The following is a 20,208-nucleotide window of genomic DNA, read 5'->3' as shown; positions in this document are numbered from 1 at the left end:
TGAGGGTGATACTAGTTTCATAGAATGAGTTTGGAAGGGTTCTCTCCTCTTCTATTTCCTGGAATACTTTGAGAAGTATTGGAATGAGTTCTTCTTTGAAGGTCTTGTAGAACTCGGCTGAGAATCTGTCTGGTCCTGGGCTTTTCTTGGTTGGTAGGCTTTTGATGGTTCTTCTATTTCATTGTTTGAAATGGATCTGTTCAAATTGTGTATGTCCTCCTGGTTCAGTTTGGGAGGATCATATGTCTCTAGAAATTTGTCAATGTCTTCGGTACTTTCTATTTTATTGGAGTATACATTTTCAAAGTAGCTTCTCATTATGTTATGTATTTCAGTGGTGTCTGTCATGTTATTTCTTTCTCATCATGAATTGCAGTAATTTGAGTTTTCTCTCTCCTCTTCATTACTGTGGCTAAGGGTTTATCTATTTTGTTTACTTTTTCAAAGAAACAACTTTTCATTTTGTAAATTTTTTGAATTGTTTCTTTCATTTCAATTTCATTGATTTTAGCTCTAATTTTAATTATTTCCTGTTTTCTACTACTTTTGATTTTGTTCTGTTCTTCTCTTTCTAGGGCTTTAGTATGATATAGTAGTCCCATTCCCCACAGGCTTTGAGTTGTAACATTAGGTCATTTAGTTGTTGACTTTTTATTCTTTTCTTGAATGCGCTCCATGCAATGTACTTTCCTCTTAGTACTGCTTTCATAGTGTCCCAGAGATTGATATGTTGTATCGTTGTTCTCATTTATCTCTAAGAATTTTTTTTATCTCCTCCCTGATGTTTTCTGTTATCCATGCTTCATTCAATAGCATATTATTTAGTTGCCAGGTGTTGGAGTAATTTCTGTCTTTTATTTTGTCATTGATTTCTAATTTCATTCCATTATGATCTGATAGAACTCTTTTTTTTTTTTTTTTTTTTTTTTTTTTTTGCATTTACTAAGGGCTGTTTTGTGGCACAACATATGATCTATTTTAGAGAAGGATCCATGTGTTGCTGAGAAGAAAGTGTATTAGCTCATTGATGGATGGAATATTCTATATATCTCTATTAAGTCTAAGTTATTGATTGTGTTATTGAGTTCTATGTTTTCTTTATTTAGTTTTTGATTGGAAGATCTATCCAGTGGTGACAGCAGTGTGTTAAAGTTACCCAGAATTATTGTGTTGTGGTCTATTTGATTCCTGGAATTGAGAAGGGTTTGTTTGATGTACATGGGTGCATTGTTGTTTGGGGCATAAATATTTATGATCATTATGTCTTCCTGATTTATGGTTCCCTTAAGCAGTATGAAATGTCCTTCTTTATCCCTTCTGACTAACTTTGGTTTGAAGTCCACTTTATCTGATATAAGGATGGAAACCCCCGCTTTTTTACTGAGTCCGTGTACATGGTAGTTTTTTTCCCATCCTTTCTCCTTTAGTCTGTGGATGTCTTTTTCTATGAGATGAGACTCTTGCAGGCAGAATATTGTTGGGTCTCTCTTTTTAATCCAAACTGCCAGTCTATGTCTTTTGATTGATGAGTTTAGGCCATTAATGTTTAGGGTTATTATTGAGATATGACTTGTATTCTGGTCATTTGGGTTTTTTTTTTTTTTTTTTTTCTTTTGTGCTGGTAGGGATTGAACCCAGGGCCTGTGCTTGCAAGGTAGGCACTCTACCAACTGAGCTATATCTCCGGCCCTTGTAAGCTTCTTATATTTGATTTTCCATCTCATTCTTCAGATTTGGGAAATTTTCTGATATTATTTCATTGAATAGGTTGTTCATGCCTTTGGTTTGTATCTCTGTGCCTTCCTCAATCCAAATAGTTCTTAAATTTGGTCTCTTCATGATGTCCCATAGTTCTTGGAGATTCTGTTCATGATTTCTTACCATCTTCTCTGTTTGATCAACTTTATTTTCAAGATTAAATATTTTGTCTTCATTGTCTGAGGTTCTGTCTTCCAAGTGATCTGTTGCTTCCAAGCATCTGTTGGTGATACTTTTCATTGAGTTTTTTATTTGGTTTATTGTTTCCTTCGTTTCAAGGATTTCTGTTTTGTTTTGTTTTGTTTTTGTTTTTGTTTTTTGTTTTGTTTTTTGTTTTGAGAATCTCTATCTCTTTGTTGAAATGATCTTTTGCTTCCTGCATTTGCTCTTTCAACTCTTTATTGGAGTGATCATTCATTGCCTGCACTTGCTTTCTTATCTCATTTTTTTGCTTCACCAATCATTTTAGTTATGTATAATCTGAACTCCTTTTCTGACATTTCTTCTACCATGCCGTCACTGGGTTCTATTAATATAGAATCTAGGTTTGTTTGGATCATTTTCTTCCCTTGTTTTTTCATGTTGTTCATGTATCTTCCCCTCTAGAAGTGCAAATCTGAAGTATTACGGTTTCCCCCTATAGGATTATAGTGACCCTATAGGTTTCCAAAACCTCTTCTTTAAGGTGAAGATCAGTATTAGCAGTGCCCAGTACAGACAGTATGCATTCCTATACCAAATAGCTTCTATGAAGACATTGACAATATTGTCATAATAAACAGAATGAGTTCAATTATTATCTCCAGTATAACAAATCAATTTGCAATAAGGTCTGCAGTTTCTAATGGAGGACAAAGAGGATGGGGAGGGGTGTAGGATTTAACTGTTAGTGGGACAGGAAAAGAGTATATAGAAGTTCTAGATCGTAGAAAGAGTGAAAATGTAATCAAAAAAGTTCATTGTTAACATGAGAAAAGGGAGAAGAGACTCTGAGGAAACAGGTAAACAAAAGGAAAATAGAGCAAGAAAAGTAAAGAAATAAAAAAAACTTAAAACTTTTCAGGGGCTGGGAATGTAGCTCAGTTGGTAGAGTGCCTGCCTCGCAAGCACAAGGCCCTGGGTTCAATCCCCAGTACTGCAAAAAAAAAAAAAAAAAAAAAAAATATTCAAAAAGAAGGAAAAAAAAAAATCTACACTATTGTGATGGGCTGACAGATCTGACTCCATGAGAAATTATAGGCCAGACTACAAGCAAAATTACTAAACAGACTCCATTTTGCTCTGAGACTTCTTATTATGTAGGAAATAAATTTCTCCCATGGGAACACCCTGCCTCTGTACCCATCATCAGTTACTTGGTGTGACATGTTTAACAATACAAAATGACAATTCCTATGTAAAGAAAAATTGCTCTTTTGGTTCCTATTGCTCCTAAACAATGTACCATGTGAACAGTGATTGTGTGGATGTTAGTAACCATTCTTTAGTTTGTACCTAGGTAAGGGTCATTTTGACCCACTTCTCCCTCTGTTGATGATCTCATGATTTTAGTTTGTAATTTCGAATCATAGCAACGGACACTATGATTGATGTGATTTTTTGGTATAAGAACCCCTACAACCCTATGGTCGGGGCTGTTCTCCCAATAGCCATTTTTGGGGGGCATTGTGTGAGACAGTCAGCCGCTGGCTTAATAAAGACAAATTTGGACTTCTCAGTGGTGATGGGTCTATTCTTAAGTTGCATCCCATAACAACTATAACAGTCATGTAGTATTCAAACCTCCCAGTCTTCAGTAGCCTGATGCATGAGAGGTACCAGACTATGAGCTTGCAATCTCCAGCAGGCGTCTCAGGGTGGGATTTGCCCCACCTAAAGATGAGAGCTTCTGCTTCCAGGATAATCCAAGATGGCCACACTGGCTTCCAAATGTGTTGGCAAATATTAAACCTCTTCCAGTGTGTTCTTTCCTGATAACAATGGGCTTTGGGGGAAAGGGGCAGATACTGAATGCTGGGCCCTAAACCTTGACCTTCCCCCATGGCAAACCAGTCCTAAATGACAATGGGCAAGATTTGAGTACTCATTCCTCGGGGTCTTGTTTTAATCTGTACAACTAGCTCTTGACGGTCAAAACCGCACAGGAGGGCTGTGGAGATAGCTCAGTTGGTAGAGTGCTTGCCTTGCACGCACAAGGCCCTGGGTTTGATCCCCAGCACCGCAAAAAAAAAAAAAAAAAAAAAAAAAACTGCACAGGCATGGTATCCAATGATTACATCATCCTCATGGTACCCTATAAAACCAAAATCCCCTCTGTAACTGAGGGCCATTTTGGCATCCAGAAAATGGGCCCCAATGGTGCCCAAGTCCATGAAGGAATAAAGGCTTCTCTGAATCCATTGAGGTCTGCTTCCCATCCTTTTGCACTTACAAGTTCAATGATTTCTTTAAAAAGCCATTTTAGTATGAAGATTAAATTAAATTTTATCTGGCATTGTTAGTTGGTTTCAGAGGCATGACTGTTTAAGATATCTAGTATCCCTACCACCATCTACTTTGTTCCTTTGCTTTATTTTTGTTTGTTTGTTGTTGCAGTGATGGGGCTCAAAGTCAGGGCCTCTGTCATGCTAGACAAGTGCTGGACCACTGAGCTACATCCTCAGCCCCCAGCCGTTGCTGCTTCATTACTAGCTTAATTTCCTAGTTCTCTCCTCAGGGACAGGACTAGGGAAAAGAAGCCCTAATGTGAAATCTAAATGGCCCCCATCTTTCCAAAACAAAAAGATATTTTTGTTTCTAGCAAATAATGCAATTGGGTAGGGCTAAGCCAGAGTATGGCTCTTCCAAGTTGGGAGGAACTTTTCTGCTGGATTATAGGTGTGTTTTTCAAAAGAACAGTTTCAGGAGCCTGGTTGCAGATGCTGGCATAGGATTTCTGGAAACCTTGGGGGTAGCTAGAGGTAAGCAGCTGCCCAGAGTCAGATGCATTTCTTTATCCTCATTGTCCATTTTCCTACCCAGAGGCAACCCCTGGAGAAGTTTCTAGGGGTTTCCTACTTCAGGTAGAGAGGTACTGACCCAGCATTGTTCTGTGCAGCCTCTTATGCCTTCTCTTTTACTTTCTTTCTCCCTGTTTTCCCCCCATAATCAGCATTGTATTCAGTTCTTTGAAAATTAAATGATTTTTCATTCTTCTTCAAGCTAAATTCAGGCCAGGTGCAGGGGCACATGCCTGTAATCCCAGTCATTACATGAGGCTGAGGCAGGAGAATCACAAGTTCAAGGTCAGTCTTGGCAATTTAGTGAGACCTGTCCCAAAATAAAATAAAAAACAGAGCTGGGAATGGATGTAGCTCAAAGATAGAGCACACCTGGGTTAAATCCCTACTACCACCCAAAAGAAAAAAAGATTAAGTCAGTGTTAACAAGAAACTCAGAATAATACTCCTGACCATCTAAGACCTGGAATATGCACAACCCTTCCTGTCCTCAGCCTGACATTTTTCTCAAAGCAAGCAGCTCTTCAGGCGCCTCCGTTCCCAGCAGTTTGCAGGGAGTTTGTAAGGAGTGAAGTCACAGGCTGCTGTCTCACAGTGGGTAAACTGAGAAGAGCCAGCCACAGCACTGCTGCAGGGATCGCAAAGATCTCAGTGGCCAAAGAGCTGCGACACAATCAGCTAAAACAGCGGCTCCCCCAAACCTCCCAGGTCTCTAAGGAGGAGTCCAGTGGACTGACTGCCTTGGGTGGCAATCACAGAACAGCCTCATCTTCCCCTTAGCTTTTTCGGGAGCCCCAGTGGTTTCCTAGCACTGAATGGAAGCAGCTGCATGGTGGAAAGACCTTGACATTTTGGGGTCAGGGATGCAGAATTTGAACAGCACTGCCACCCACGAGCAGCCCTGGGCTTTGAGTATGTTACTTAACCTCTCTGCATTCCACTTCCCTCATCTGTGCAATTTTGATAACAGCAATCTCATAGGGACTTCATGGGACCTAAGGAGAGGAGTCCTGTAACACACTGGCACCTAGCATTGGTTCCTCTGATTAAAAATTCATGACTTCCATGAAGAGAGAAATTCCTTTGCTACTATTAGAGAGAATTATCACCTCGACTCCCCAAGCTGAAAATAATTAGAGGAAAATATTCAGCCTATAGCCATCTTTTTAGGAAGAATTGGTTCATCTCAACCATGGAGGGAAAGGTTCTCCACATGGGAGAATGTCAGTTAATAAATGTAGGAAAATGACAATATCAGAAAATTGGTAAAGCCCTAATTCCTTAAGATAATTTGATTTGGCTTGAACTAGCTTCAGTGGGTTTCTGTTATTCGTAATCGAAAGATCCCTAAATAGGTTTCAAGGGACATACAAAGGTTGTTATGAGGATTAAATAAGATTACACGTGTGAAGTCTTTAACAAGTTGCCCAGCACATAGTAAGTGCTAGTAATATTATTTGTTCTCCCAGAAGCAGATTTTATGTTATTTTATTTATCTGATACTGGGGATTGAACTCAGAGGCACCCTACCACTGAGTTACACCCTCAGGCTTTTTTTAAAATTTTCAGATAGGTGTGACACAAGAACAGCAATGTCACTTTCCACAAGGGAAATCAGAACCCTCAGGCAGAAAATACTGCTAATTGAAATTCTGCTGGTACACTATGGGAACTCCAAGACATATGAGTGGTCAGTGGCACTTCCTGTTGCACTATTATTAATTAAAATAATAAAAAAATGCTATTAGGAGAAACTTTCTCATCATAGAAATTACAAAAGCAGCCTTTTTTCTTAAGCGCCCTAGGGACATACTGATACCAATCTTGGAGATCAGCAACTGGTCCTCATTCCCGGTGTTGAAGATTCAATACCCAAGAGTCACCCAGGCAAGCATAGAAAACAAGTTTTATTCAAGGGACAGAGAGAGACTCCCCCTAGAGCAGTGGGGCCCAAAGCGGGATATCCGCAGGAGGAGGTGGTCTTGTCTCTTTTATAGATCCCAGAATTCCCTCCCCACTTCAAGTCAAACCCAGATTTCTTAGAGATGCAGTATTACAGATTGAATTTTCATGACACAAAACACATTTCATACCATTAAAATACCAAAATGGAAGATGAAGAGTGAAAAATAAAATAAAATGCAAATATATATAACAAACACAAAATCAGGATTTGCACAGTAAAAAACTAAATTATCAGTGTTTTTTAGGTGGGAAGTGCTGTGCATGAACCGAATTTGCTAAGGTATTTTTTTTATTAAAATATTTTTTATTTTTACAGACTGCATTTTGATTCATTGTACCCAAATGGGGTATAACTTTTCATTTCTATGGTTGTACACAATGTAGATTCACACCATTCATGTGATCATACATATACATAGGGTAATACTGTCTGTCTCAGTCTACTATCTTTCTGTTCCCCAGCCCCTTCCACCCCATTTTCCTCTACACCATACAAAGTTCCTTCATTCTTCTCTTCCCCCATACCCCCCCTTATATATTGTCATGCACTTATCAGAGAAAACATTTGGCCTTTGGTTTTCTGGGCTTGGCCTATTTCACTTAGCATGGAATTTTCCAACAAATTCATCCATTTACCAGCAAATACCAGTATTATTCTTCTTTATGGCTGAGTAATATTCCATTGTGTATGTATACCAGTTTCTTTATCCATTTGTCAATTGAAGAGCATCTAAGTTGGTTCCACAATCCAGCTATTGTGAATTGAGCTGCTATGAACATTGATGTGGCTGCATCACTGTAGTAAGCTGATTTTAAGTCCTTTGGGTATAAATGGAAGAGTGTGATAGCTGGGTCAAACGGTGGGTCCATTCTAAGTTTGCTGAGGAATCTCCATACTGCTTTCCAGAGTGGCTGCACCAATTTGCAACTCCACCAGCAATGTATGAGTGTGCCTCTTTCCCCACATCCATGCCAACACTTATTGCTTGTATTCTTGATAATTGCAAAGGTATCTTAAACTATAGCTTCACTGAAATATTTTTGGAAAATGTCCATAAGGATTTCCATTGCTCAAGGAACTTAAAATTCATTCAATAGTTCAGTCTTCTTTTTTGAAAATTTCCATTACTGATTAGATATATATGAGTGCCTCTCCCCAAGAATTTCAAAAACTGAAGCTGGAAAACAGCAGTTTCTATGCCTTCCTTCAGTTCTCAAAAATTACAGCTAACTCCTATGTAACTCTTCTTCATCTTCTTGGTACTGGGGATTGAACCCTGGAGCGCTCTACCACTGAGCTACATCCCCAGGCCTTTTCATTTTTTTATTTGTGATGAGTCTCCCTAAGTTGCTGAGGCTGGCTTCAGACTTGTAATCCTTTTGTAATCCTTGGTACTTTCATATTAGTACTGGTGGCTTCCCCTATACTTTTCCTATGGTAGTCATTCTTTGGTCTCTCTTTAAAGATTTTCTTTTGAAAGAAAAAAAAAATGATTTTTGAAATCATTGCTTAACTCAGAGGCATACTAGATACGCTGCATCTAATTATGCTGCCATCACACAAATGTAGACTGAGTTGGCCTTGCCTATTCCTTCTTCAAATAATTGTTTTCCCTCAAAAACTGTGTCTACCAGAAGGAGGATCTCAAGTTCAAAGCCAGCCCCAACAACTTAGTGAGGCACTAAGCAACTTAGAGAACCTATCTCAAAATTTAAAGAAATTAAAAAAGGACTGGAGATGTTGCTCAGTGGCTAAGTGTCCCTGGATTCAATCCCTGGTACCCCAACCCCTGCAAAGAAAAAAAAAATAATTATGCCTGCTGGCCCACTGGAGAATGCAAACAACTTGACCTCAGAGATTAACTCTCTCTCTGTTTTTTTTTTTCCTTGTTCTTGTCTCAAAATATAATGCATAATTTTCAGAGGCTGAGGGAAATTCCGGAAGACTTCCCAGAGGAGTTGATGTTTAGCTTGTACAAAATTTTGGCAAGTACACATGGACACAAGTTGTGTGGAAACCAATTTAGCAAGGGCCAGGAGTCTAGCAAAAAGTGTTTGTACTAAATATACTCCATTTGTTTCTCCAGATCCATTTTTCATTTCTCTCCACCCACCTCTCTGTCCTGGAAGCTGATTCATATGGAATTCTCCAACATTCAACTGGCTTCCTTGCCCTGAAATTTTCAACTGGGTTCAGTCAATGGCAATTCCCAGGACTCTCTCACTAATTGCTTCTCCTCCAATCAGATGGATTGGCTGCATTCTTTCTTCCTCTGAAGGCAATAATCCTGTCCTGTAGCATTCTCATTCATTTCCCCCCTCTCTCTTTTTCTCTCTTCCACTCCCTTTCACTCTCCTCCCACCTGTAGCTAACAGTTTTGTCCCTTAGGCCCTAGGTCCTTTGAATGAAATGGGTATCACACCATCCCTTCTTGCTCTTCCTCTGTCCACCACTTTGTAAATAACTCCTGTATTAAGCTCTTCCAATTATCTATTTTGAGTGTGGCATCTGTTCCCTGCCAGGGCACTGATTGAGTCGGTGTGTTTGATTAATGGGTATTAGTTCAGACTAGCTGGAGCATGAAGTGTGTTTGATGAGACAGTAGAACATCATGTAAGAACAGTAGGCAGAGAACAGATGGTAGAGGGGCTTGTCTTCCAGGCCAGGGAGTTCATGAGATAATGGAAACCTCAGAAGGTTTTAAACCAAGAGTGACATACTTTAAGAAAATGAATTTGGTATTTGAATGCAGAATGGTTTAGAGATTGGAGCTGGAGAGACAAGTTAGGAGATGATTACAATTACTGTTACAAGAAGAAAACATTTTGGAACTATCTGGCAAAAATCCAAAAATCTGATAACACATTGTGGTGATAAGGATGTGAAGAAACAGTTCTCCCAGACATTGCTAATGTATGTGCAAACAGATAAACCTCCTGGGAAAGCAATTGATAACATCTGTCAATATGATAAATGTTCACAACTTGATTCAACAGCCGCACTTGTAATTCTGCGATTTGGGAGACTGAGGCAGGAGGAGTGCAAGTTCAAAGCCAGCCTCAAGCAACTTAGGGAGGGCCTAGGTAACTTAGCAAGATCCTGTCTCAAAATAAAAAATAAAAAGGGCTGGAGATTTGGCTCAGTGATTAAGTGCCCTTGGGTTCAATCCCCAGTGCAAAAAATAAATAAATTACTTGATTTAGCAATTTCAGTCCTAGGTACTTTGCCTACAAATATAAGGGCATACATGCTAAATAGTTTATAAGGTTATTCATTGTAGCATTTTTCTAATAGCTAAAGATAGGAAACCACCTCAATGTTTATCAGAGACTGGTTAAACCATATGGTACATTCCATGTAAAAGAACATATAAAAGAAAAAGACAAAAGATAAAAGAGGAGCATGACTCTATGTGTACTTACATGGAAAGATGTCCAAGTATGTTAATGACAAAGATAAGGCACAGGCTAATATATCTAGCATGTTTCTATTTGGATCTGGGAATGAAAGAACATACAGTATTTCATATAGGTTTATATATGCATAGATCAAAAAGATAAAAAATTAATGAAGAATGATTTTCTTCCAAAGAGAATTGAAGGGTCTGGGACAAAGGAAAAAGGGACATTTACTTTCTACTGTAACCCTTTTGTGCCTGTATAGGAATTACCTATATTTAAAAAACAGCATTCACTGTAATCTTAGAATAAAACCTCTATGTTGATGTCAGTTTTTAAACTAAAATTGCATGTAGCTTTTTTGGTGAAATAAAAACAATGGAGAGGTATTCAACTAAAAAATAAAATAATCTTTATAAATGAAGTATTTAAATACCTGAACAAAATGTTCCCCTTGGTTGAGTAATAGCTTTGGATTGTCTTTGTTGGTACTCTAGACTGATTTGTTTCTCTCCTGCAGTAGATTGTTGTTTTTCTCCTAAAATTCACATTGAAATCCTAACCCCAATGTGATGGATCAGGAGGTGGGCCTTGGATAGGTAATTAGGTCCTGCCCTCACAAATGGGATTAGTGCCCTTATAAAAAAGATTATAGAGATACTCCTTCCCCTTTGGCCATATAAGGGCATGTTGAGAAAACACTCTACAAAACAGAAGGTGGGCCCTCACCAAACATTGAATCTACCCTTGCCTTGATCTTGAATTTCCTAGCCTCCAAAACAGAGAAACAAATTTCTATTGTTTATAAGCTACTCAGCCTATGGTATTTTGGTATAGCAGTACAAACAATTGGTCTTATTCATTGCTAAAATTTAGGGAATGTAGCATCTGGAATAGTGGAAGGCAGGCCTTTTGGCACTAACTACTTCCCTCTGTCACTGCTGCTGATTTGGGGACATGGAATAGGAATTCTAACCCTGGTTTGGTGGTGGATATAGATGGTTCTTCTAAACATCCAAACTTATGCAATGTGCTCAAGCACATTGACTCTACAAAGGAAGATCAGCAAAGATAAAATTTTTTCAAATAGATCTTAAGGGGGTACTGCTAGTCAGATGCTCTATAATGAGTTAATCAGGTGAGGTTGGCAGAGTTATGAGCATAGATTGTAAACTTTAGGAAAGTAAAAAAGGTCTGGAATACTTGGCATAAGGATTTGGAGTCATTCAGAGACAATGGGCTTGCTCAGATGAGATGTTATGTTTCAAACTGTCGTGATTTTGTTATCTTAGAAATTGAAGGTTTGCAAAAGGTACAAAGAATTTTATTTATTTTTTGGTACCATGGATTGAACTCAGGGGCACTTAATCACTGAGTCACATCCCCAGAGATTATGTTTTATTTTGAGACAGGTTCTCACTAAGTTGCTTAGGGCCTCTCTAAGTTACTGAGGATGGCTTTGAACTTACAGTCCTCTTGTTTCAGCCTCCCAAGCATTAGATTTTATTTTATTTTATTGACTGATAAATGATAGTGCTGATCTGACTCAAGGTTTCAGGGCTTGAGGCATGCTAGGCAAGCACTATACCACTGGGCTACTAGCCCAGGATTTTATTTTTTAAATGTAATTAATTAGCTTTCCAGTAAAAGTGATCAGTCCACAAATATAAATTGCAAGCCCATTAATAATACTGCTGGTTAATCAGTGACAGGTTATGCTTCCTTAAATGTTGAAGTCTGAACATTAGCTAAATACACCAAGGCAAGAGGTTTTATTTAAAAGTAACAGACTTCTCCCAGGAGAGGGAAGGGTGCTATGGCTGGTATTCTGGTATCCCATGAAGTGAGAGTGCCCTGCCCCCTTTTATATATTTTAGATATATATTTTATTTATGTATTTATTTTGCAATGCTGGGGATTGAACCCAGGGCCTTGTGCTTGAGAGGCAAGCCCTCTACCAACTGAGCTATCTCCCCAGCTCTAGATATATATTTTAGATTTTCTTTGTTCTCTTGCTCTCTTACCCCTTATCTCTCTCATTCCTGTGCATGTGACCAGGCCCAGGAGATGCCAGTGGAATGGCCAAAAGGTGAGAAGCAGATGGGCAGGGGGAAGAGCCAAATGGAGTGATCCAGGCAGATAGCAACCCAGGAGGCACTAATTAACAACTACCTGTCTGCAACCTTTTGGGAGGGGTAGTAGGCAGGTAATCTTGGGAATCAAAGCGCTCTGGAGACATTTAAATTCCAATCTCCCAGGGGCGGCCTCCAACTTCCGGGATCCAAACTGGACTCCATTTTCTTGATCTTACCGGATCATCTATCTACACTAACTGCCTGTCTTTAATTCTGGCTTCCTTAGTGCCTTAAGAATGGTTTTCCCTGAAGGGTATTTGGTGTTAAACCATTAGTCTTGAGGAGCATGGCCTTAAAATACTAGTCACAGTTCTTAATTTGAAGAATAGTTGAGAATTTCATTACTTGTCTCCTTTTGTTGTAAGGATTATTTCTCCTGAGCAACTGACTTTTTTTTCTTTTTTTCTCTTTGTAAGTGACAGAAACTGCGTAACTGATTAAGCTCCTTTTTCAGAAGTATAAAAGTTGAGGGGGAGAAAAATCTGGATTTACTTCTCACTTTCCATTAAGGAGTAGTAGAATTTCTGCCTCCATTTTGACTAAATTTGCTCTTCGTTTTTGTTATCTTGTTAGATTTTACATATCCTAGAAGGTGCTTTAAATCATCTTTTGTAATGAAATAGAACATATAAAGAGGCTGAAACAGGAGGATCACAAGTTCAAAGCCAGCCTCAGCAACTTAGCAAGACCCTGTCTTGCTTTTAATATTTATATAAAATATAAAAAGTGGGCTGGGGATGTTTCTCAGTGGTTGAGTACCCCTGGGTTCAATATCTCTGGTACCAAAAAAGAAAACAAACAAACAAAAAAACCTGGTATTTCAAGTATCTTACTACTTGAATTTTTTTTTTTTTTTTTTATACTGGGGGTTGAACCCAGGGGCACTTTATCACTGAGTCACATCTGTAAGCACAAAACGACGGGGGCTCATTTTCCGGATGTGAAAATGGCCCTCAGTTACAGAGGGGATTTTGGCTTCATAGGGTACAATGAGGATGATGTAATCATTGGAAGCCACCCACGTGCAGTTCAGAGGCTAGTTATGCAGGTTAGAACTTTAACTTAGGAGGGTAGTTGTAAAAAGGTTGAAACTCACTGTTGTCTGGGGAGCTAAGAGTCCAGACCCCCAGGGATGAGTACTCAAATCTTGCCTATTGTTATTTGCTGTGCTTCCATTTAGGACTAATTTGCCATGGGGGAAGGTCAAGGTTTAGGGCCCAGCATTCAGCATCCACCCTTTCCCCCAGGGCCCATTGTTATCAGAAAAGGATCTACTGGGAGGTTAATCCTTGGCTAGTTTCCCCTCCTTCCTCCCAAGCTGCACCTCTCTCCATTTTTCTCCCGGGGCTACCTTACAGGAATATTATTTTCCATAACCCTTCAACATCCTGCCCCTTTTTATTTTCATTTTGAGACAAGGTCTTACTAAGATTTCCAGCTGACCTTGAACTTGAATCTACTCTTCCTGCCTCAACCTCCAGTCACTGGGCTTATAGGCTGTGTGCCACATTACCCAGCTTTTTCTAAGATACTGTTTTTTTTATTTTTTCCTGAGGTACTTTGGATTGAACCCATGTGCAATCAACATCCTCAGTCCTTTTTTGTTTTGAGAGCATCACACTAAATTACCCAGATTGGCCTCGAACTTTCGATCCTCCTGCCTGAGCCTCCCAAGTAGTTGGGATTACAGGAGTGTGCAACTGCACCCAGTGAGAATGGGCACGCACGTCTGTAATTATGAGGCAAGTCCCCAAACAGCTTATGTTATCTTCTTATGGTGCTGAGGACCAAACCCAGGGCCTTCAGCATGCTGGGCAAGCCCTCTACCACTGAACATTCCCACACCCCACCCCTTTTCTTTGTCTTTTTAACAAGTTTCCATTTAAGAATTCTGATGAGGGCTGAGGTTGCCGGTTAACTGTGGAACACTTGCCTGGCACCTGTGAGGCACTGGGTTTGATCTGTAGCATCACATAAAAATAAATAAAAGTATTGTGTCCATCTACAACTAAAAAGATATTAAAAAAAAAAAAGATTGGGGGGCTGGTGTTGTGTGTTTGTCTAACACGCGTAAGACACTGGGTTTGATTGCCAGCACCACATAAAACTAAATAAACCAAATAAAGGTAAATTGTGTCCATCTGAAACTAAAAATATTTTTAATGATTGATTTGATATGGTTAAAAAAAAAAAAAATGCTGGAGACATGGACCTCGGTAATTCTAGCTAACTGGGAGATTCAGGCAAGATGGTAATGCTAGCTAACTGGGAGATTCAGCCACAGCAACTCAGACTCTCAAAATGAAAAGTAAAAACAGCTAGGGATGTAACCCAGGGGTAGAGCACCCCTGGGTTCAATCCCCAGTACTAGGAGGAAAAAAAAATAAAGATTTTGAGGGCTTAATAACCTAATATGAATAAGGGGCTTAGATCAGTGTCTCTGACATAAGTACACAAAAGATTGGTAGCCAAGCCAAGCAGCACATACCTGTAATCCCAGTGACCCAGGAGGCTGAAGGAGGATTCCAAGTTCAAGGCCAGCCTCAGCAACTTCGTAAGACCCTGTCTGAAAATAAGAACTAGGGACATAGCTCAGTGGCTTCAAACCCCAGTAAACCTCCACAAAAATATAAAATAAAAAATATAGTAATTACTTTGGTTTTACAGTAAGACTCATTAGCATTTGGGGGTCCATCAACTTTGGACACAACAGGGGATTCCAGAAACCCAAGCTGATGTGTAGCTGACAGCCAAGGAGTCCTTTGATTACCCTATTGAAAGTCAAACCTTCAATTCAAAAAACCTATTAATGTTACTTCGCACAGGCTTGATATCATACTTCCATATGAATTGCCTGCTACTACAGTGCTACCTATCAACTTCCCTTATAATTTATCGAAGGTCTACTTTATAATGCCAGCGATCAGTTTTAAGTACCACAAATTATTCAAAAGCAACACATTCATACTTTCCCCTTTATTGTTTCAAATTATCATAGTCAAAGAAAAGCTTAAAGACATTACCAAAATAGCAAAAATTCATTAGATCTATCATGAATTTAATGGAAATCACAAGCAGGAGCTTATCACAATCTCAAGCCTTATAATACTGAAAACGTGTACAATGTAACAACAATAATGAATGGACTCTGGGGTCCCATTTGCTAGAGTTATTCCTACATGAAAAGATTTGGTAGGAGTGAAGGGCAACTGCTTAGTCCCACTGGATCTTTCTCTCCTCTTCAGGAAGAACACTCCAGTTTGGGGAGGCCACATCCCGGGCCAGCCAGTTGAAATCGTCAACGTTGGTCCAGTTGTTTTTGCTCCTATCTAAACCAGATCCCTGGAAGTCCTTTTCGATCCCCGGGTAAGTCCAGGTATAAGGGGCGAACTGGATGCCGCTGCAATCCTCCACGATGGCCCTGCTGGTCACTTGTAAGAATATGCGGGTGTTTTTGGTAGTGTGTATTCGAAGCTGTTGGCAGGCTACGGCCAGTATGCAGTCACTGCAGTCCTCCAAGAACACAGAGGTGGACACCGGGCCACAGAGTACCTTGCAGCTGCGGGCCTTGGTAAGCCGCAGGGTGTTAGGATTGCCATACAGTTTGATAGTGCAGTTGCTCAGTTCGGTCAAAAGGATATCGCGCTGGTGCACCTCGTCGGCTCTCTTCTCCAGGACCTGGAACTCCAGGTTGGAGAAGCCACAGGCCCAGCTGAAACCAAGTGCTTCCTCCTCCTTTAAGGGAAGCGACGGGGACAGGATGCCTTCAGCAGCTGTAGGAGGGACGGGAGTCGTGTCTACCTTGGTGGTCAAAGCAGCATCCTTCCTTCGGGTCTTGAAAGTGAAACGCTTCTTGGGCTGCAGCTCCTGGCGCCGCTCGGCCAGGGCAGCCTGGAGATGCGTCAGCGCCTCTTGTCCCTGCCTCAAGTCGTAGGGTGCTAGGAACAAAACTGAGTCGTTGAGAAGTTTTTGCAGCCCTTGGAGCCGAGACGCCGCCTCCTCCAGCCGCTCGACTGACTCCTCGCCCTCCAGAAGCTCTTCCACGGCCGCTCGTTCTCGAGAGAAGGCGGCGGCGAAAAAGTCGCTCTTCTCCTCTTCCACCTCCTGGTTCTGCCGTTTTTGCTTCCGCTTTTCCACCTCCAGCTGCCTCTCTTGCTCGCGTTTCTGAAGCCGCTCAGGAACCAAGCTCAGTTCTCGCTGGGACCCCATATCCCCGTTTCCCACAGCCGCAGCGGAGCAACTAGCACTCTCCATTTTGATTTCAAGCTTCCTCTCTCCTGCTTTCCTTCCTCTGGGCGCGCCCTCCGTGAGGCCTCCCACCAACGCGTCCTATGATTGGCCGGGTACGCTTACGTCAGCTCCCCGGCCTTATTTTCTTCGCCTATTGGCTCCTCGGCATTGGAGGGGCGGGCAGGAGGGGCGGGGCCAGCTGACAAGGGGGGTGGGGAGACAAAGGTCCTTGTGGATGGGTGGGGTGGGAGGCGGGCGGGGGAAGCTTTTTTCCCTCTTAAAGGGGCAGGACTTATATCCGGGATTGTGGGGTGAGTTGCAGCAGCGGTAGCTGCACATGTGGGTTTGTTTATAAGAACAAGGTTAGAAACTCGCAGGCCTCCCCCTCCCCCCAGCTTCTTCCTACTACCCCCTTACAGGCCGGAGATCCGTTACTGGGTGGTGGGAGGAATGTGTGCTTGTGGTGGGTGGGGGGACAGGTAGTGGTGAGAAAGATGGAGGGGGGGGATTTTGCACCTCCCGGCCCGCGCCGGAGGAAGCATCAGCTGGAACAGCTGGCTAGGGAACCGCTTGCATGCCTCTGGTTTTTTTCTCTTCCCTTCCGCTACCCCTTCCCCCAGCCTATTCCTGCCGCCCCATAACCTTATCCTTCCCGCCCTCCCCCATCCACTGCAGTTCGGCGCGGCCTGGGGGCTCCTGGGTCCCCACAGGCTGATACTGGGGCGGGAGAAGGCAAGGGGCACAGCGATGGGAGAGACTGGGTTCCTCGCTGCAACCGTTTTCGGGGGACCTGGGGGAATCTAAAAACATTACTATTTTTTTGGCCAATTGCTGCAGTCGGAGGAGTGGGGGCAGGGGAGGGTGAGATTCCACATCCCCATCCCCTTCCTCCCCCGCCTCCCGCCCCCGCCCGCTCGGTCCCGGCCACTCCCTTCGCTGCTGAGCGCCACGGGCCAAGCTGGGCTGAGACCCCAGCCCCGGACTCCGCGCCTCTCTGTAGGGCCGTTCGTCTTTAGGAAAGCGATGGGGAAAACGGTACATTATTTCTAGAGATGGTGGGAGGGATTTGTCACCGGAAGTGAACGAGCCTAACCTAAAGTCGGGACCAACCCGAGGTGTGAGTGGGCAGCCAAGACCGCGCATTCACTAGCAAAAACCCCGGCAGCCGGCCGGCGAGAACCCCGGGTGCAGCCGGCTGCCGGGCGCCGCAGCCTCGCGTGCAGAGTTCAGCCCCGCCGAGCTCCGGGGACTTCTTGACCCGGCCCACCCTTCCAATCCTCGGCTTCACCCTTGTCTTCTCCGGTTCCCAGCCTCCATCGTTTTTAATTGGGGTATTAAACGGCCCCTGAAACTGTCACTTGAAATTTCCCCGATATGCCTGCATTTTGATGCAGAGAAAGATGGGAGGAAAGAGAGCTATTGAATTAAATTGGAATTAAGACCTATCTCCAATTTTCACGTCCCACTCGCCTCCTTCCCTAACCATTAAAAAAAAAAAAAAATTCCAAATTCAAGAACAAAACACATAAATTCCCGGGTTGAAGAGAGTATTCCTCCGCTGCGTCAGCACAGGTCACACCATGTGGCAAAGCCCGCGCGGGGGCGCTGGGGACCCGGAGGGTGTAGTGTGTTGTGCATGCACCCGATGGAATATCCGTGGTGCCCCAATACAGCGGTTCGTTATTTGCAATATATGTTCATTGTTTTCATTAGTTTCGTTTCATAGGCAGCAAAAATTAAGCTTTTGTTTTTGCTTTTTTCGAAAAAGCATCTTTATTTCACGAAAAGTATGAGTCCGAGGTTGGTGAATGAAATATAACAGATACTGTTGTCCAGGTCGTACGGAGGGATGCGATAGCTGCTTTCTTTTATGAAAAGAAGATTTAACTAAACAAGGTTTAGAAAATACTTGCTTTGTTACGAAAAACAAAAATTTAAAAAATCTGTCTTGCTTCCTTTAAGTTTTTCAGTAGTTGAACCTTCCCACTCAAATAAAGTTTGTAACCAAAGGAGGTTTATTGGACTTGGAGGTTGCAACTGGAGTGAAGTTTCTGTGTTAGTGAATCTCTTGGTAGTTTTAAGTGTCTACTATATCCAGAATGCAATTGAATGCCATAAACCCTTTCAGGAACCTAATTTCTGCTCATCAACAGGTTTTTGTATGGAATCCAATAGGCTTTGGAAGATTCTGAATATTTTAAGTTGGCTAGTTTTAATTTTTAAGAGAAAGAAGTATAAAAGGACAAACATTGAGGCCCATGGTTGACTCCCAGTATTGGGAAGTTTTTGAAAGACGGTTGTGAGTTCTTAGTGTTGGTGGATAGGGGTCAGCGGTATGCTTGTCCTGAACATTGGCTTGATGGTTTTTCACATTCCCCGGCACAGTTGCAGGCTGGGGTAGGTGGTCAAGACATGAATGTACAGCTACATTTCTGTGTCCAAAAGCAGTAGGAAGGTTGTAAAACTGCTGGTGTTGTCAGATTGTATTTGTGTTTTCATTCTGACTTTGAGGGCAGTGGATCCAGCATGCATCCCTGAAATGGATGCTCATCAAAGGTAAGCGCCTATTCTGCTGGAAGTAAAGAGGGGGATGCATTACAGCAGAAATGTGGCAAATGGCAAGCAGCTGTATGTGTTCAGCATCCTATTTTTCAGTGAAAGGGCTTGTGATTCAAAGTGCTTCTCTTTTATAAACATCTTGAAAATGAAAGAATACTAAGGTTCTGTGGACTTTTAACATTTATTTGATAATAATTGGGATACTTTGTGGTTCTGTTTGTTAGATAGATTTACTTTTTAACTTTCGAAAATTTTCAGCATACATAAGATGGAGATGGTATTGTAAGAACTCCTATACCATCACCCACCCCCAACAATGATCAACTGACAGGCTTTTTCTAAAACTCTAGTCAGAGATTATATAATTCCAGAGTCCAGAGATTATATAATTTCATATTTTGTCATCTACAAATATTTCAGTTTCTATCTCTAGAAGATTGGGACATCCTTTTTTAAAAACAATCATATAATTTCCTTTACTCAAAGTTATTTTATTTGAATAAGGATCCACACAATTGCCATAGAATTTGTCTAGTTATCATGTTCTTTATATCCCTTCTAATGTGTGGGTTTCTTTCTCTCTAAATTGTTTTGTTGAACAAATGTGATCATTTGTTCAGCAGTTTCTCAGAGTCTAGATGTTGTTGGTTACATTCTCATGGTATTTGTTAGATTTTAAATACTTGTATGCATTTGATTTTTTAAAATCTTACGTTTGTAGTTATATGCCTAAAGAAATAAATTAGCAAGTAATGAGAGACCATTTAAGCAAAATAGAACAGTTGTTGGTGTGACTGGACAACACAGGAATAAGGCCCCTTTGTGCCCTGTGGTGTTCATCAGAGGCCATATGCAGGTAGAAGATGCTAGCCACATCTAGGCAGATAAGATAGACCCTGAACCCTGTTTTCTAATACTTTGATGCCAGAAAGTGTTATCACCTATTCATCTTTCAGCAAGCATTGAATATATACAGCATGTAAAACATTCATTAAGGAGCTCAATTCAAGTACAAATATTAGATAAATCTTCCTACCCTAATTGCTGACTTTTCTGGCGCAAAGATGATAGACGTGAAGGCATGTCCTAATGGTAAAAAGACTCCAAATTCATCTTGGAAGCAGGACAGGTATTTCTTACTGCTTTTGCCCCTGGTTCTCTTC

At 41.3% G+C, this 20,208-nt stretch overlaps 1 protein-coding gene across 1 annotated transcript; it reads right to left on the bottom strand.

Moving 5' to 3' along the window:
* Positions 1 to 15,217: 15,217 nt before the first annotated feature.
* TBCC (tubulin folding cofactor C) lies at positions 15,218 to 16,604 on the bottom strand. The gene has a single exon (XM_079147779.1). It carries the CDS (start codon positions 16,508 to 16,510, stop codon positions 15,470 to 15,472), a length of 1,041 nt encoding a protein of 346 aa, XP_079003905.1. The 5' UTR covers positions 16,511 to 16,604; the 3' UTR covers positions 15,218 to 15,469.
* Between the last annotated feature and the right edge of the window lie 3,604 nt (positions 16,605 to 20,208).

This window comes from Sciurus vulgaris (genome assembly GCF_902686455.1).
Source record: "Sciurus vulgaris genome assembly, chromosome: 7".
Lineage (NCBI taxonomy): Eukaryota > Metazoa > Chordata > Mammalia > Rodentia > Sciuridae > Sciurus > Sciurus vulgaris.
Note: the sequence above shows the minus strand (reverse complement) of the source record. Positions and strands in the feature narration are given on the sequence as shown.

Excerpts from the sequence above, each read along its gene's own strand:
- TBCC (XM_079147779.1), bottom strand. The coding sequence starts at position 16,510 with ATGGAGAGTGCTAGTTGCTCCGCTGCGGCTGTGGGAAACGGGGATATG.